At 34.5% G+C, this 12399-nt stretch overlaps 1 protein-coding gene across 6 annotated transcripts in view; it reads right to left on the bottom strand.

The window, feature by feature from the left end:
- Nucleotides 1-5701: 5701 nt before the first annotated feature.
- QRSL1 (glutaminyl-tRNA synthase (glutamine-hydrolyzing)-like 1) overlaps nt 5702-12399 on the bottom strand; it is a 21627-nt gene continuing 14929 nt past the window's right edge. For all 6 annotated transcript variants that reach the window (XM_015600100.2, XM_015600101.2, XM_025042404.1 and 3 more), the window contains 4 exons: nt 11387-11579; nt 10726-10843; nt 8397-8602; nt 5702-5939 (listed from right to left, as the gene is read on the bottom strand). In XM_015600100.2, the coding sequence (XP_015455586.1) occupies nt 5746-5939; nt 8397-8602; nt 10726-10843; nt 11387-11579 (711 nt within the window). In that variant the 3' untranslated portion in view covers nt 5702-5745. The remainder of the gene's footprint in view (nt 5940-8396; nt 8603-10725; nt 10844-11386; nt 11580-12399) is intronic.

Below are 12399 nucleotides of genomic sequence, written 5' to 3'. Positions count from 1 at the left end.
AAGTTTTATTTTCTGTTTGTGCTATTCACCCACTGGGTTGATAGAGGAGCTTTGTTAACCTTAGTCACTTAAGGACTTGGTCTAAGAGAGCAGCACCCCTCACCCCCGCCCCCCGGGGAGTACCAACCCAGCAAACTCTGGCCCAGAAACATGATACTTCCATTCACAACACATTGGCTAGAATGAGGCACATGATCACACCAAACCACAAGAGGGTGTGAGAATGGAGAGAACTGGAAATATTTGACAAACAACACTAGTGATTACCATGATTGTATTGAAAATGTGTTGAAAGAGCAGTTTTGGCAAGAGTAGAGATGACCTGGGCAGAAATGGAAACAATGTGAACAGTGCTAGATCACATTGTTGGCTATTACATGATTGTTCACACTTTTTCTCCCTAAAGCTGTTTTTCAATCCAATCCAATCCAATCTGCATTTAACAAGTGCTTAAAGTATAAGATATCTGGTTATAAAGATGTAAGGTATCTGGTTATACAGTTTTGCTGGGCAGAAGCAAAACTGTAGGTATCACTATTTCTTTTAAATGCTACACTCAGCCTGCTTTGGGGGCCATCTTAAGAAAAACTAACAATGCTTTGACAATGAGCCAAAATCAGACTTAACTCTATATTAAAGTGTTTAGACTATAATACTGGTCTGGACATGTACTGAGTTAATGAGTATTGTTTTTTTAAGTTAGATCTCTTCATATCATTCACTAAAATATATTACAGGTACATTTGACACATGACACCAAAGGGAAAAGCCACACAAGCAAAAATAGATAAATTAGACTTTGTCAAAATAAAGAATTTTAGTGCTTCTAAAAAACCATTAAGAAAGTGAAAAGACAAGTCACAGAATGGGAGAAAATATTTGCAAATCATATATCTGATAAGTGACTTATATTTAAAATATATTTTTAAAAAATCTCTTAAAGTCAAAAATAAAAAGACAACCCAACTTAAACATGAGCAAAGGATTTGATAGACATTTCTCTAAGATATATATATACACACACACATGTACACATACCCATTCATATACATATGCATGTATATAATTGTCCAATGAGTACATGTAAAGGTACTCAAAATCATTAGTCATTAGAGAAATGAGAATCAATACCACTTTGCACTCATTAAGATGGTTATAATAAAAAAGATAGACAATAACAAGTGTAGAGAAGGATGTAGAAAAGTTGGAACCCTCATGTATTGCTGGTAGGAATGTAATGGTGCAACCACTTGAGAAAACAGTGGCAGTTCCTCAAAAAGTTAAACACAGAATTGCCACGTGACCCATCTATTCCACACTTAGGTATATATTCAAGCAAAATGAAAACACTTTTAGACAAATACTTGTACATGAGTGTCCATAGCAGTATTATTCATTCCAAAAACGAAAACAGTATAAATGTCCAGTGGCTAGCTGGCCATTGGTAACATAAATTTTTCTTATGATAAAATTATTGCAGCTAAGATGTAGTATCTCAGGGCCTCAATTCTCTATGTATCTCTCTGTTAAAGTGAAACTACTTTGCATGGGAAAGAACTGGTCTCTGTCACAAGTGTTTCCTCCCAGAAGTATGAGATAGACATATTTTGGGAGGCTTCATTCTTAAAAGACCATGTTGGCCCTACTCCTCATTTAGTTGACAGAGAACAGGGGCCTTTTGAAGACCTGTAGGTCTTTGAACCCTGTGTTAGCCAGTTTTTTTTTTCCTTTTTTTATCAAAAGTTCATGGAAGTTACTTTAAAAAGATCCAATCCATCAGTTCTTCCAGATATGTTACATTTTATCTTCAAAGGAAGCCAGGTTATCAGGTAGCTAGCTATATAACTACTCTCTAGTTTTCAGTAAATTGCTATTTGGTCATATGCCATTATTTTACCATGTATCTATAAGAAAATGACTTAAATTCATGATTAGATGCATTTATTTACAGCTGTAAATTATTGAATGCTTATTCTGTCAGGCATCATGTAAATGTTATTAGTGCATCATTTAAATTTAATTCTTCAATCCATCCCTTGGAGTAAATATTATCTTTGTTTTACAGGTAAGGATGCTGAAGCTTAGATAGGTTACACATCTCAGAAACAGCAGTAATAGGATTCAAAACCAGGTTTATCAGATTTTTAAATCTGATGGCCTTACCAACTAAGAAAGCTACTGGGAAATTTTCCATTATATCACACTATAGAGCCTTCAGTATCTGTATAAATACCTTGACAAGCATTTTTATTTTTAATCTTATTCCTGGTTTTATCCTTTCTCCCTTCTTGTATCATTTCACTGATTTTCCTGAATTGTTTACTTTTATACCACTGTAATAATGTTTTTAATAAACTGCATAAAATCCTTTTGGATTTATAAACTCCATTGAGGTATAAAGAAATAAAAAAGCCCTTCTGAAATCCTATAATAATTACTTTTATATAATGTTAGCTAGGTTTTCCTGATGTTATTTGCCTTTATTAAATTTTTCGGTTTATGTTCTACTGTACACACTGCTTAAGGTATAAAATCACTGAGGAAAGCCTTATATTTTAAACAGTCCTCTGGTACTCCGAAACATAATGAATAAATTTTACCCTGGGCTTGCACAGCCAACACACATTTAGCCTTGGTATAGATAATCAGATGTTTGAGGAGAGATCAAAAGTAGAGTGAAAATTCATAATAAAAACTATTGTGAAAATTCCATTGGTTTGCTCCTCTGCTTTGAGTGAAACAGGGAGTGACAGTTTGCAGAATCTTCAACAGTCTACTTATTTGCATCCTGTAACCAGGTATCTTTTCACCATCTGTAAGATTATTCTAAAATCCTAAAGGTATTTCTTGTCTGTTAGAAGGTACAGGTGATTTCCTAATAGGAGTTACCATTTATTTTTAGAAGCTCCTCTTCTGCACCATGCTGTCTTTTCTAGATGGCCCAAGGTCCTCTGTGTTCCTGACAAGCTGGTGTCAACCAGCCACTCAAAGGGAACATTCTGCCTCCCTGGTTTCAAGTGATTTTCTTGGTAAGGCTAAGTGCAGGCCAACACGAAACACTGGTTTCCCCACTTGCTGCCTTGGCTCTATGTGGTGTCAGGTTGCCAAGTTTTGTGATCTCATCACGTTTTTTCGCTCTAGCAATGCTTTGCTGTTGAATCTAACTTTCGCTTTGTTTTTGCTGCATCTCATCAAGGGCTCATCTTACATTTGAGGCAATATTTGCCTTTCAGAGTTGCTCTGCCACTGAAAATTTCCGGGTTTAATGAGCTGAGACACAGAAACCATTACCCACTTAAATTCCCAGATAGAGATTTGGCAAAATGAGATCTACTAGATTTAGGGTAAAGATGGAGGAGAAAAGAAAACAAATTAGGTATCGTTCCGTGCTAGTTGCGTATTACATGAGAATGGTTAATGTTTCACATCCCTATTTCCAGATTCATATCATTAGTACATCTTAAGTAGAAATTAGGAATGAGATACAGGAATAAGAGAAATTACATAAATATTCTTTGAAAAATTTTTATTTCAAAGTATACACACATAAAAAAAGATTGGGCAAAGATTTATCTGCTTTTTACATTATACTAACTCCTTCAGCTTAGGTGATTTTCTCTTGTTATAAAGTAATACAATTCTCTCTCATGAATTTCTTCCTCTTTCAGGGATTCAGTCAAAATTTAGAAGGGCCTGCACAAAAGCTTTTATGTGAAGTGTACTGATGGAGTATTTGGGAATGGGAAGATCCCAGTGAGGACAAAAAAACATTAATGAAAAGTAACAGCAGGTTAAATTCCTACCATTCCAGTGGTTTTACCTTTTATATGTTTCCTTCATGTACTTCATATTTAGAAAAGATTTTTTCTTACTAAACAAAGTGAATTTATTAAATAATTCAGCTCCCTACTTATACTTATCAACAATATATAAACAGTACCAAATTAGAATGCCCAATCAACATGCGATGACAACAGTGTTCTGGCAAAGACAAAAAAGTCCAATGATGAAACTTTACAGTGGGTAAATGTATAATTTTCATTAGATTTTTTTTTTCAAATTTTGAATACAGATTCCCATTAATGTTTCTTTGGGCTCAAGGTGCCCAAATAGAGAGCACTTGTAAAGCAAGTCAAGAGGGTAAGAAAACCGTAAGGAATAGTGAATCTGGGGTAAGGATGCCTCCTCTCTTTGGCATCCTCACCAAATTACCTACAAGTTTTTCATATTGGATGTTACTTGTGTACAGTTGTCCCCCCTTATCTGTGGTTTCACTTTCCATCACTTCCATTACCTGTGAATTCAGTTACCTGAAAATATTAAATGGAAAATTCTAAAAATAAACAATTTATAAGTTTTAAATTGCATGCAGTTCTGAGTAGTGTGATGAAATCTCGAGCCGACTAGCCCAAGACATGAGTCATCCCTTTGTCCAGAATATCCACACTGTACACACACCACTTGCCCATTAGTTAGTAGCCCTCTTGGTTATCAGGCTGACTGTCATATCACAGTGCTTATGTTCAAGTAACCTTTATTTTACTTAATAATGCCGCTTTCCTATAACTTTTATTACAGTATAATTGCTCTATCTTATTACAGTTATTAATCTTTTACTGTGCTTAATTTATAAATTAAACTTTATCATAGGTATGTATGTATAGGAAAAAACATAGTACATATAGGGTTCGGTACTATCTGCAATTTCAGGCATCCACTGGGGGTCTTGGAACGTATTCCCCTCAGATAAGGCAGGGACTACTGTATCTTGAAACTTTCTCACTAAAACCAGTTCTATGAAGAACCTGCGAAGTTTCAAGTCCAATATGGTCTGTTAGGTTACGGCCAATGTTTCTATGACTCCAATGCGCTCATTTGGGACTGGTTAACGGGAGAATGAACTCAGTGTAACATGGAGTTGTTTTGGTTCCTTGGCATGGGGCTCTGGAACAGCAGATGTAAAATTTTAACCTTCAGCATGAAAGTTAGAAAGTTCTTGTCAGTGCAGGTCTATTTTTAGAGAAAGAAAAGGGGCATCTGCACCTGGGGCTCCTCCCTGGAGAAGCATACCCCCAGTCTTGCATGACTCTGGACCCCAGCAGGTTGCACTTCCTCCTGTGATCAGAGCTCTTCTTACATCTGCTTTGTTCAGCTCTCAGAGGCAAATATTCCCATTGGTTTTTTTTTTCCTGCATTTGTAACATCCCAAGGCAGCCTCCACTAAATGTCTGCCTGGCTGTCCAGGTTATCTCTGGAGGTACCAATTATTATTTTTGTTAGTGCCTTTGTTACAAAGATGGATTAAGTTTTGAGAAGTTTATCCCTGAACTTATTTTTACTGTAAGATTTTCTTTTTAAAAATTAAAATATAGTTAATATACAATATTATATTAGTTTCACGTGTATGGTATAGTAGTTATTTGACAATAATATACCCAAAGAAATGAATAAGCTCTGTTCTTTTCTATGAACATTTTTGCAAAATGCATCATTTTTCAGGAACATGTGTCATGTGTCATTGAAGAAATCTTGTACTTTGCGACTAGCAAATGCTTAATAAATGCTGACATTATTTATAATTAACTATATCACAATGAATTTTAAAAAGTGATTTCAAGGAATGATTATGTTGACAATGAACCAAGTTACAAAAACTCAGCAAGATCATTTGACATTTCTAGATTATAAAAATCTTTAAAAGTCATTTTATTTTACATATTTATTACTATTTTAGAGAAACAGAAGCTAACTTTTCATTTTGAAAGATTGATGATCATCTATTAGTTCTTGAAGTTGAGTAACGGGAAATTGCACTTGTTTTTCAAACCATTTTGCAACTGTAAGAAGCTGCTGGTCACAAAATGCGCGTCCAATAAACTGCAGTCCTATTGGCAACCCTTGGTCTGAGAGGGCCATAGGGACACTCACTGCTGGCAATCCTGAGTGAAAAGAAGAAACCCATTAGTTGATTAATTCTCCATCCTAGGAAGCAGAGACCTTTCCCACTTTCCAGTGCTAGTAGGTCCATGACAGGGTAAAGTCTGAAAAAATAACAAAATTATATGATAAACATGCTTTTGTACCTTCTTTTGTTTGCTTAACAATATATCTTGAAAATCGCTGTATATCAGTTCACAGAGAACTTCTTCATTCCTTTTTTATAGGTGCACACTATTTCATTATGTGAATTTACCATAGTTTATTCAACCATTCTTCTATGGCTGGGTATTTAGCCCGTTTTCAGTATTTAGCTATTTTACATCATGATTAGTAAATTACCTCGTGTACATGTTTTTTGGTATTCTTGACAGTTTCTCAGATAATGAACGAGTGCTTCATCAAAGGATAAATGAATTACAGTTAGATAATGCCAAATTCCCCTCCAAAAATGTACCATTTTGAACTATCAGTAAAATTAGTGTTTTTTTTTCCTACTGCCTTGCCAATAGAGTTTATTGTTAAGCTTTTGAATTTCTGCCAGTCTGTTAGATAAGAAAGAGGAGCTCAGGGTAGTTTTAATTCCAGTTTTGAGGCAAAGAAAGTATAAGATATTGGGATATTTTGTTATGCCATAAAATAAGGAAGTTTTCAAATTAGTAGCTGATAGATGGTCATGGGGATGCGGAGCACAGCATAGGGAATGCAGTTAGCATTAATGTAATAGCTAGGTGGAGAGCCAGAGGAGAGAAAGAGCAATTAAGGGGATCATTTTATAAACTATATAAATGTCTAACCAATGTACTGTATACTTGAAACTAATAAAATTAAAAAAAAAAAATAAGGAAGTTTTCCAAAAATTAATGGGGACGAGTCTAAAGGATACATGCAATTTGAAGGGACTCCTATTGGCTAAATTTAGGACAATTTGACCATCAAAAAAATAATGACAGTAATTGCTTAAAATAAACCAAATTACAAAAAGGGAAAACTATTCTTTAGAGAAGACTGCTAACTAATATATGTAGAAGAAATAATAGAAAAGTCAGCATTTTTTAATTTTCTAGGTAATAGTTCAGGCAAGGATCATCAACAGGTACTAAAATTGGGTTCAAGATTATTGGGGAATAGGATATTCACATGGTCTCAAAGTATCACCTCATCAATTCCTTATATTGATAAAAGGAAAAATGTTTATTTACAAGGAAAACATCTAGCAGTTAACCAAAGGTTCAACTTGATTTCTAAAAATGGGACTAACATTAACTGTTTCATGACCTGAAAAGTATCTAGCATTTCTGCCAAAAATGTTTACCTCAACCCAATTATGAGATAGCAATTAGACAAGTCCAGATTATGGATGGGATATCCTACGGGACAAGTAGACTAGACTCTTCAAAAAAATCAATGTCACTTAAAACAAAAAATTTAAAAGGTAAGGGCCACATTGATTCTGCATGTATGTATGTGGTAAAGGCCACAAGAAAGTAGCACTATGTTTTTAAGTGATAAAGAAATGAACTGGTAAAATAGAATCCTACATCCAGCCAAAATAACCTTTAAAATGAAAGGAAATTCAAGACATTCTCAGGAAAAAAAGCAAAGAGAATTAGTGGCCAGCAGACCTACCCTAAAGGAATGGCTAAAAGAATTTCTTTAAACAGAAAGGAAATAAGACAAAGAATCTTGATACATTAGGGAGAAATGAACACAGTAAACAAAAGTATAGATAAACACGACAGACTTCATCTCCTCTTGAGTGTTCTACATTGTATCTGATGATTGAAACAAAAATTATAAATAACAGTCTGATATGATTCTAAAAAAAAAATAGAAAACTGAGGGGACTGTTTCAGATTTTAAAAAGACATAATTAAGAAATGTAATATAATGGGAAAAAACAACTTATAAAAGACATTTTTTGCATAATTAATAATTTAAATTTATTAATTCAGAAAATTTAATTATTTAAATTTAAAATGAGAAAATTTAAAGATGGACTATATTTATATTTACGTTAGTTTTCTTAGGTGTGATAATGGAATTGTGGTTATGTAAAGAAATGTCTATTTTTAGAAGATTCATGCCAAAGTATTTAGGGGTTATGTGTCATAATGTTAAAACTCAAATTATTCAGCTAAAAAAGTGTGTGTGTGGAGAGAGACAGACAGACAGAAAGGAGAAAGCAAAGGAGGCAAAATGTTAACAAGGATGAATCCAGGCAAAGGGTATACTTTTTCAACTTTTCTGTAGGTTTAAAGATTTTAAAAATAAAAGTTAAAAAATATGCTAAGAAGTAGATTGATTCTGAATGTATGAATGTAGTAAGTACTTTTTTTTGCATTCCAGAAGGACAAGCTATTGCCTTTAGGAAATGATCTAGCTAGAACGTAAGCTGAAGACCAGGGAGCCTGCCTAAAAATTTAAAGGAAACCAGAACATTCTTGAGGAAGCCTCACCTGCCATATTTACAGCCTGTGTAAAAATATCATTCTGGGCGCTTCGTGTCCTGTTGTCTTCTTTGATGAACTCTACATATGGTACTGCCTCACTCAAGATAGTGGGAGTTAGCAAGACATGCACTCCAGAGTTAAAAACATTCACAAAATCATTAGCAATGAGTCGCCTCACTTTCTGTGCTTTGATGAAATAATTCTCATAGTTTCTGTGGAAATATAGATGATATTTTAAGGGCTTTTTGTTAGGACTTTGAAGTATTTCTCACACATAAGACTTGTTAAAGAATCACTGGATTCTTGGCCTTTGTGAGCAGGCACCACTGAGATTCTTACCACCACACAGAAATGAATTTTGCTCATTTGTGCTGTTATTTGATAATTTTGTACATCTGGAACTTAATCAGAATTCACTACGAGGTGCAATTCTGCACATATATTCACAAAATATTAAAACTTCCAGGGACACCATTAAACCAGAACAATCATTTTCAGGTGAGGAAAATCAAGTATAGCAATTAAATTTCCCAAACGTTACAAACTTTGGCAGTGGTAATGCAGGACTAGAACTAGGAGGCTCATTCCAATCCTCCATTATCATGTCTTATTTCATCTATAGTATAATGATAGTTAATTATTATAAGGATACTGAAGTTTTACAAAATTCTGACATGACATTAGAATTGGACACTAGGAAAAAGGCTCTGGAAACAGAAACTGGAGAAAGTATGCAGCGTTTGCAATTTTGTATTTTATGGATAGGCACAGCCCAGGAATGGAAATGTAAAATTTAAGAAAAGATACTTTACTGAAAAGATTAAGGAACTAGCCAGACATATAAGTCAATGGTGCAAAGAAAGGGAAAAATGCTCCTTAGATCCTCCTGAAACTAGTAATGAAGGGTGGCAAAAATACTAACTGTTCTAACTTAAGTTTCCTCACCTGTAAAAATGAATGTAACAACTCCAATCTTACTGCAGACCAAATATAATGGGACAAAAATGTGAAATCTTTTTTACCCTAAAATAATGCTATAGAAATAGCAGATGTCCTTACTATCATTTGACTACAGGGTATACAGAGATGAATTCAGGCATCACCTATAATTTACAAAACAGTAACAGTTGATGGCCTAAATAATGTATTAACAGCATTCCCAGAACCTGAATTTTATAAAAGTGCAAATATTTCTGTTTTCCATGAAATTTCTTCCCACTTTAAATATGGTTAAAAAGTAGAACTTCTGCTTCCATCAGCGATGTAGTAATAGAGATGAGACATACCCTGCTATCTTAAACAACTGGAAAATGAGATAAAATAAAACCACCAATTTGACATTAGACAACAGGCATTCAGGAAAGGGAGCAATAAGTGAAGTCCTTTGATTTCCCACAATAATGCCTGGAGGTAATCTGCAGGCCTCAGTCCAAAGAGGAGGATACTAAACAGAATTCAGGAGTAGGGGGAAGGGGTTCTCAGTAAATTAAAGAGACCACGATCTGAAGTTCTGGGAGGCAGACAGCCAGAATTTGCCAGAGCAGAGTAATGGATAGGAGAATGTAGCACAGAGAGCTCAAGGGATTGTTTGAGTGTGGTGAGAACATTTAAAATCTACTCCCTTAGCAACTTTCAAGTACATAATACAGTATATGTTAACCATGCTGTGCATTACATCTCAGAACTTATTCATCTTATCACTTGAAGTCTGTATCCTTTGACCAATTATCTCCCCATATCCTCCAACCCCAGCTCCTAGCAACCACCATTCTACTCCCTGTTTCTATGATTCTGGTTTTTTAAAAAGATTTCACATGTAAGTGAGATCATATAGTATTTATCTTTCTTTGACCTATTTCAGTTAGGATAATGCCTTCATAAGACGGCCAGGAAACTTACATTGAAGACAATCTAAGTGGGAGTCATAGTAATTTAGAATTATTTCCTGGAGCAAACAGGTATATAATGGAAGGCAAAACTATGTAAATTCACTAAATGTTTCAAGAGACACCAATGTAACTTCCCGCTTAAGGCTCTAACAGCAATAGGCCAATGTGGCAATAATAGTCAGAGGACATTTAACGGGGCCAAAATCCTTCAGGGCTTCCTACTTAGTATGTACTAATCATTTAGCTAGCACGTGAATGTGTTTTTGTTTTTGAATAACCAGGAACCAAAGGAACCATAAACAGGCCTTTAATTATGATTTCTAATTTAAATGATAAGGATTTTGCTTCTTTAGCAAAATATCTCAACTTGTAAGACTTGACAGACATACTACTACTTCACTCTTGAGTTTCAAGAATGGGGAAAATTCCTAAACTAATTATCTTACTCTTTTAATAAGAAGAAGTTTCCTGCGAGAATTCTTCCTTTCACCACATCATTAAACCCCTCTCGTCTGGTTGCAGCATACATGGCTTCAGTAGACACATCAATGTCACACCTATAACCTGAAAACAGAAAAAAAGGTACACATTACTTAAAAACAAAGTAAAATTTTGGCTGAAAAGCAGACCTAGATTCACATTTGTGACCAATACTAAAATTCTGTGAGATTGCCCTTAATTGTTCCTCTTCTTCATCTGCTTTGTGATTGATTGACTGACCAGTCAGGAAAAAAGGAGAGAGAAGAAAATAACCAAGAGGGAAACTTCATCTGTTCATTCTCTCATTCATTCATTCATTCATTTATTCAAATGTTTACTGAGCTCCTATCATGTGCTAAGCACTCCATTAGGTAGACTGAGAATACAAAATAAGATGCTGTTCCTTCAAAGTATTCACTGTCCAGAGAGATGAACCGTTTTTACAGAGATATTTATGATGAATAGTGTAAGAATAATGTTAAAATAAGAAAGGTAAAAGGATTCACTGATTTACTTTTCTAAACCATTAATATGACCTTAGGTAATAATTTTGTCATTAATAAGTGAAACTTTCAAATCTTTGAGACAACTACTTTAAAAAGCCAAAACACAGTACAGTCATCTTACCATATTCCAGCCCGTCAAATCTTGCCATGTTCGAAGCCACTTCCGATGTACACAATACTTGGTAGCAGACAATTGAATAACTGGTGTGGGGCAGGGACACTTCAATTACTTTGGCCCCCCCGGACTCAAAGAGGTTAGCAGCTTTGAACCAAAGAGATTGTACTTCACTTGATAATTCTGGTACAAGATATTCCTTATTGGAAAAAGTTAAGATACAGAAATTACAATATCTGTACAGACACTTTTATAAAAATTTGTACTCTAAGACCTTTGGCAATATATTAGAAAATCTGATTAAATTGCTAGTAGGTAGTTAGAAAGTTTGAACTAATTTAAGAGTGTTTATGACATGACAAGTACCATATTAGCTATCATAAGCTGGATATAACAATATTAAAGACTGTTATTTAACAATCCCATGAGGTATTATCATCCTTAATTTTACTAATGAGAAAAGAGTAAAACTAGCGTAGTTAAGTAACTTTCCTAACGTTACATAGCAGGGAAGCAGAAGATCTAGAATTCCAAACTAGGTCTATTTCTACAATTTGCACTCTCTAAATCCATAAAAGGCACAGCTCTTACCCTTAATTGAAGATTTTAGAGTAAGTAGTTCTCTACAACAGTGGTCTTAATTGGAGGCAATTTTATCTTCTTCTCAACCAGAGGACATTTGGTAAAGCCTGCATACATTTTTGTTCGTGGCATTGTGGTGGTGGTGGGGCGAGTGATGCTGCTAAATATCTTACAATATCAATCTCCCAGAATAAAAAGTTATCTAAAAAATTATCGCTAAGCTTAAATTTAAAAAATTTTGAAGGTCAGTAATTTAACATATTTACTTTCATGTATAAATTACTCAACTGTCACTATAATAAATGTAGTAGTAATACTAATAATGACAGTAATTATTTTAATATTTACTGAGCCTTTACTATGCAAGGTATGGTGCTGGGTTACATCCTTTACATCAGGGATCAGTAAACTATGACCAATCAGCCAGGTATGACTTG

Source organism: Pteropus alecto, unplaced genomic scaffold (assembly GCF_000325575.1).
Source record: "Pteropus alecto unplaced genomic scaffold, ASM32557v1 scaffold79, whole genome shotgun sequence".
NCBI lineage: Eukaryota > Metazoa > Chordata > Mammalia > Chiroptera > Pteropodidae > Pteropus > Pteropus alecto.
This window is presented reverse-complemented; position numbering and strand designations above follow the sequence as displayed.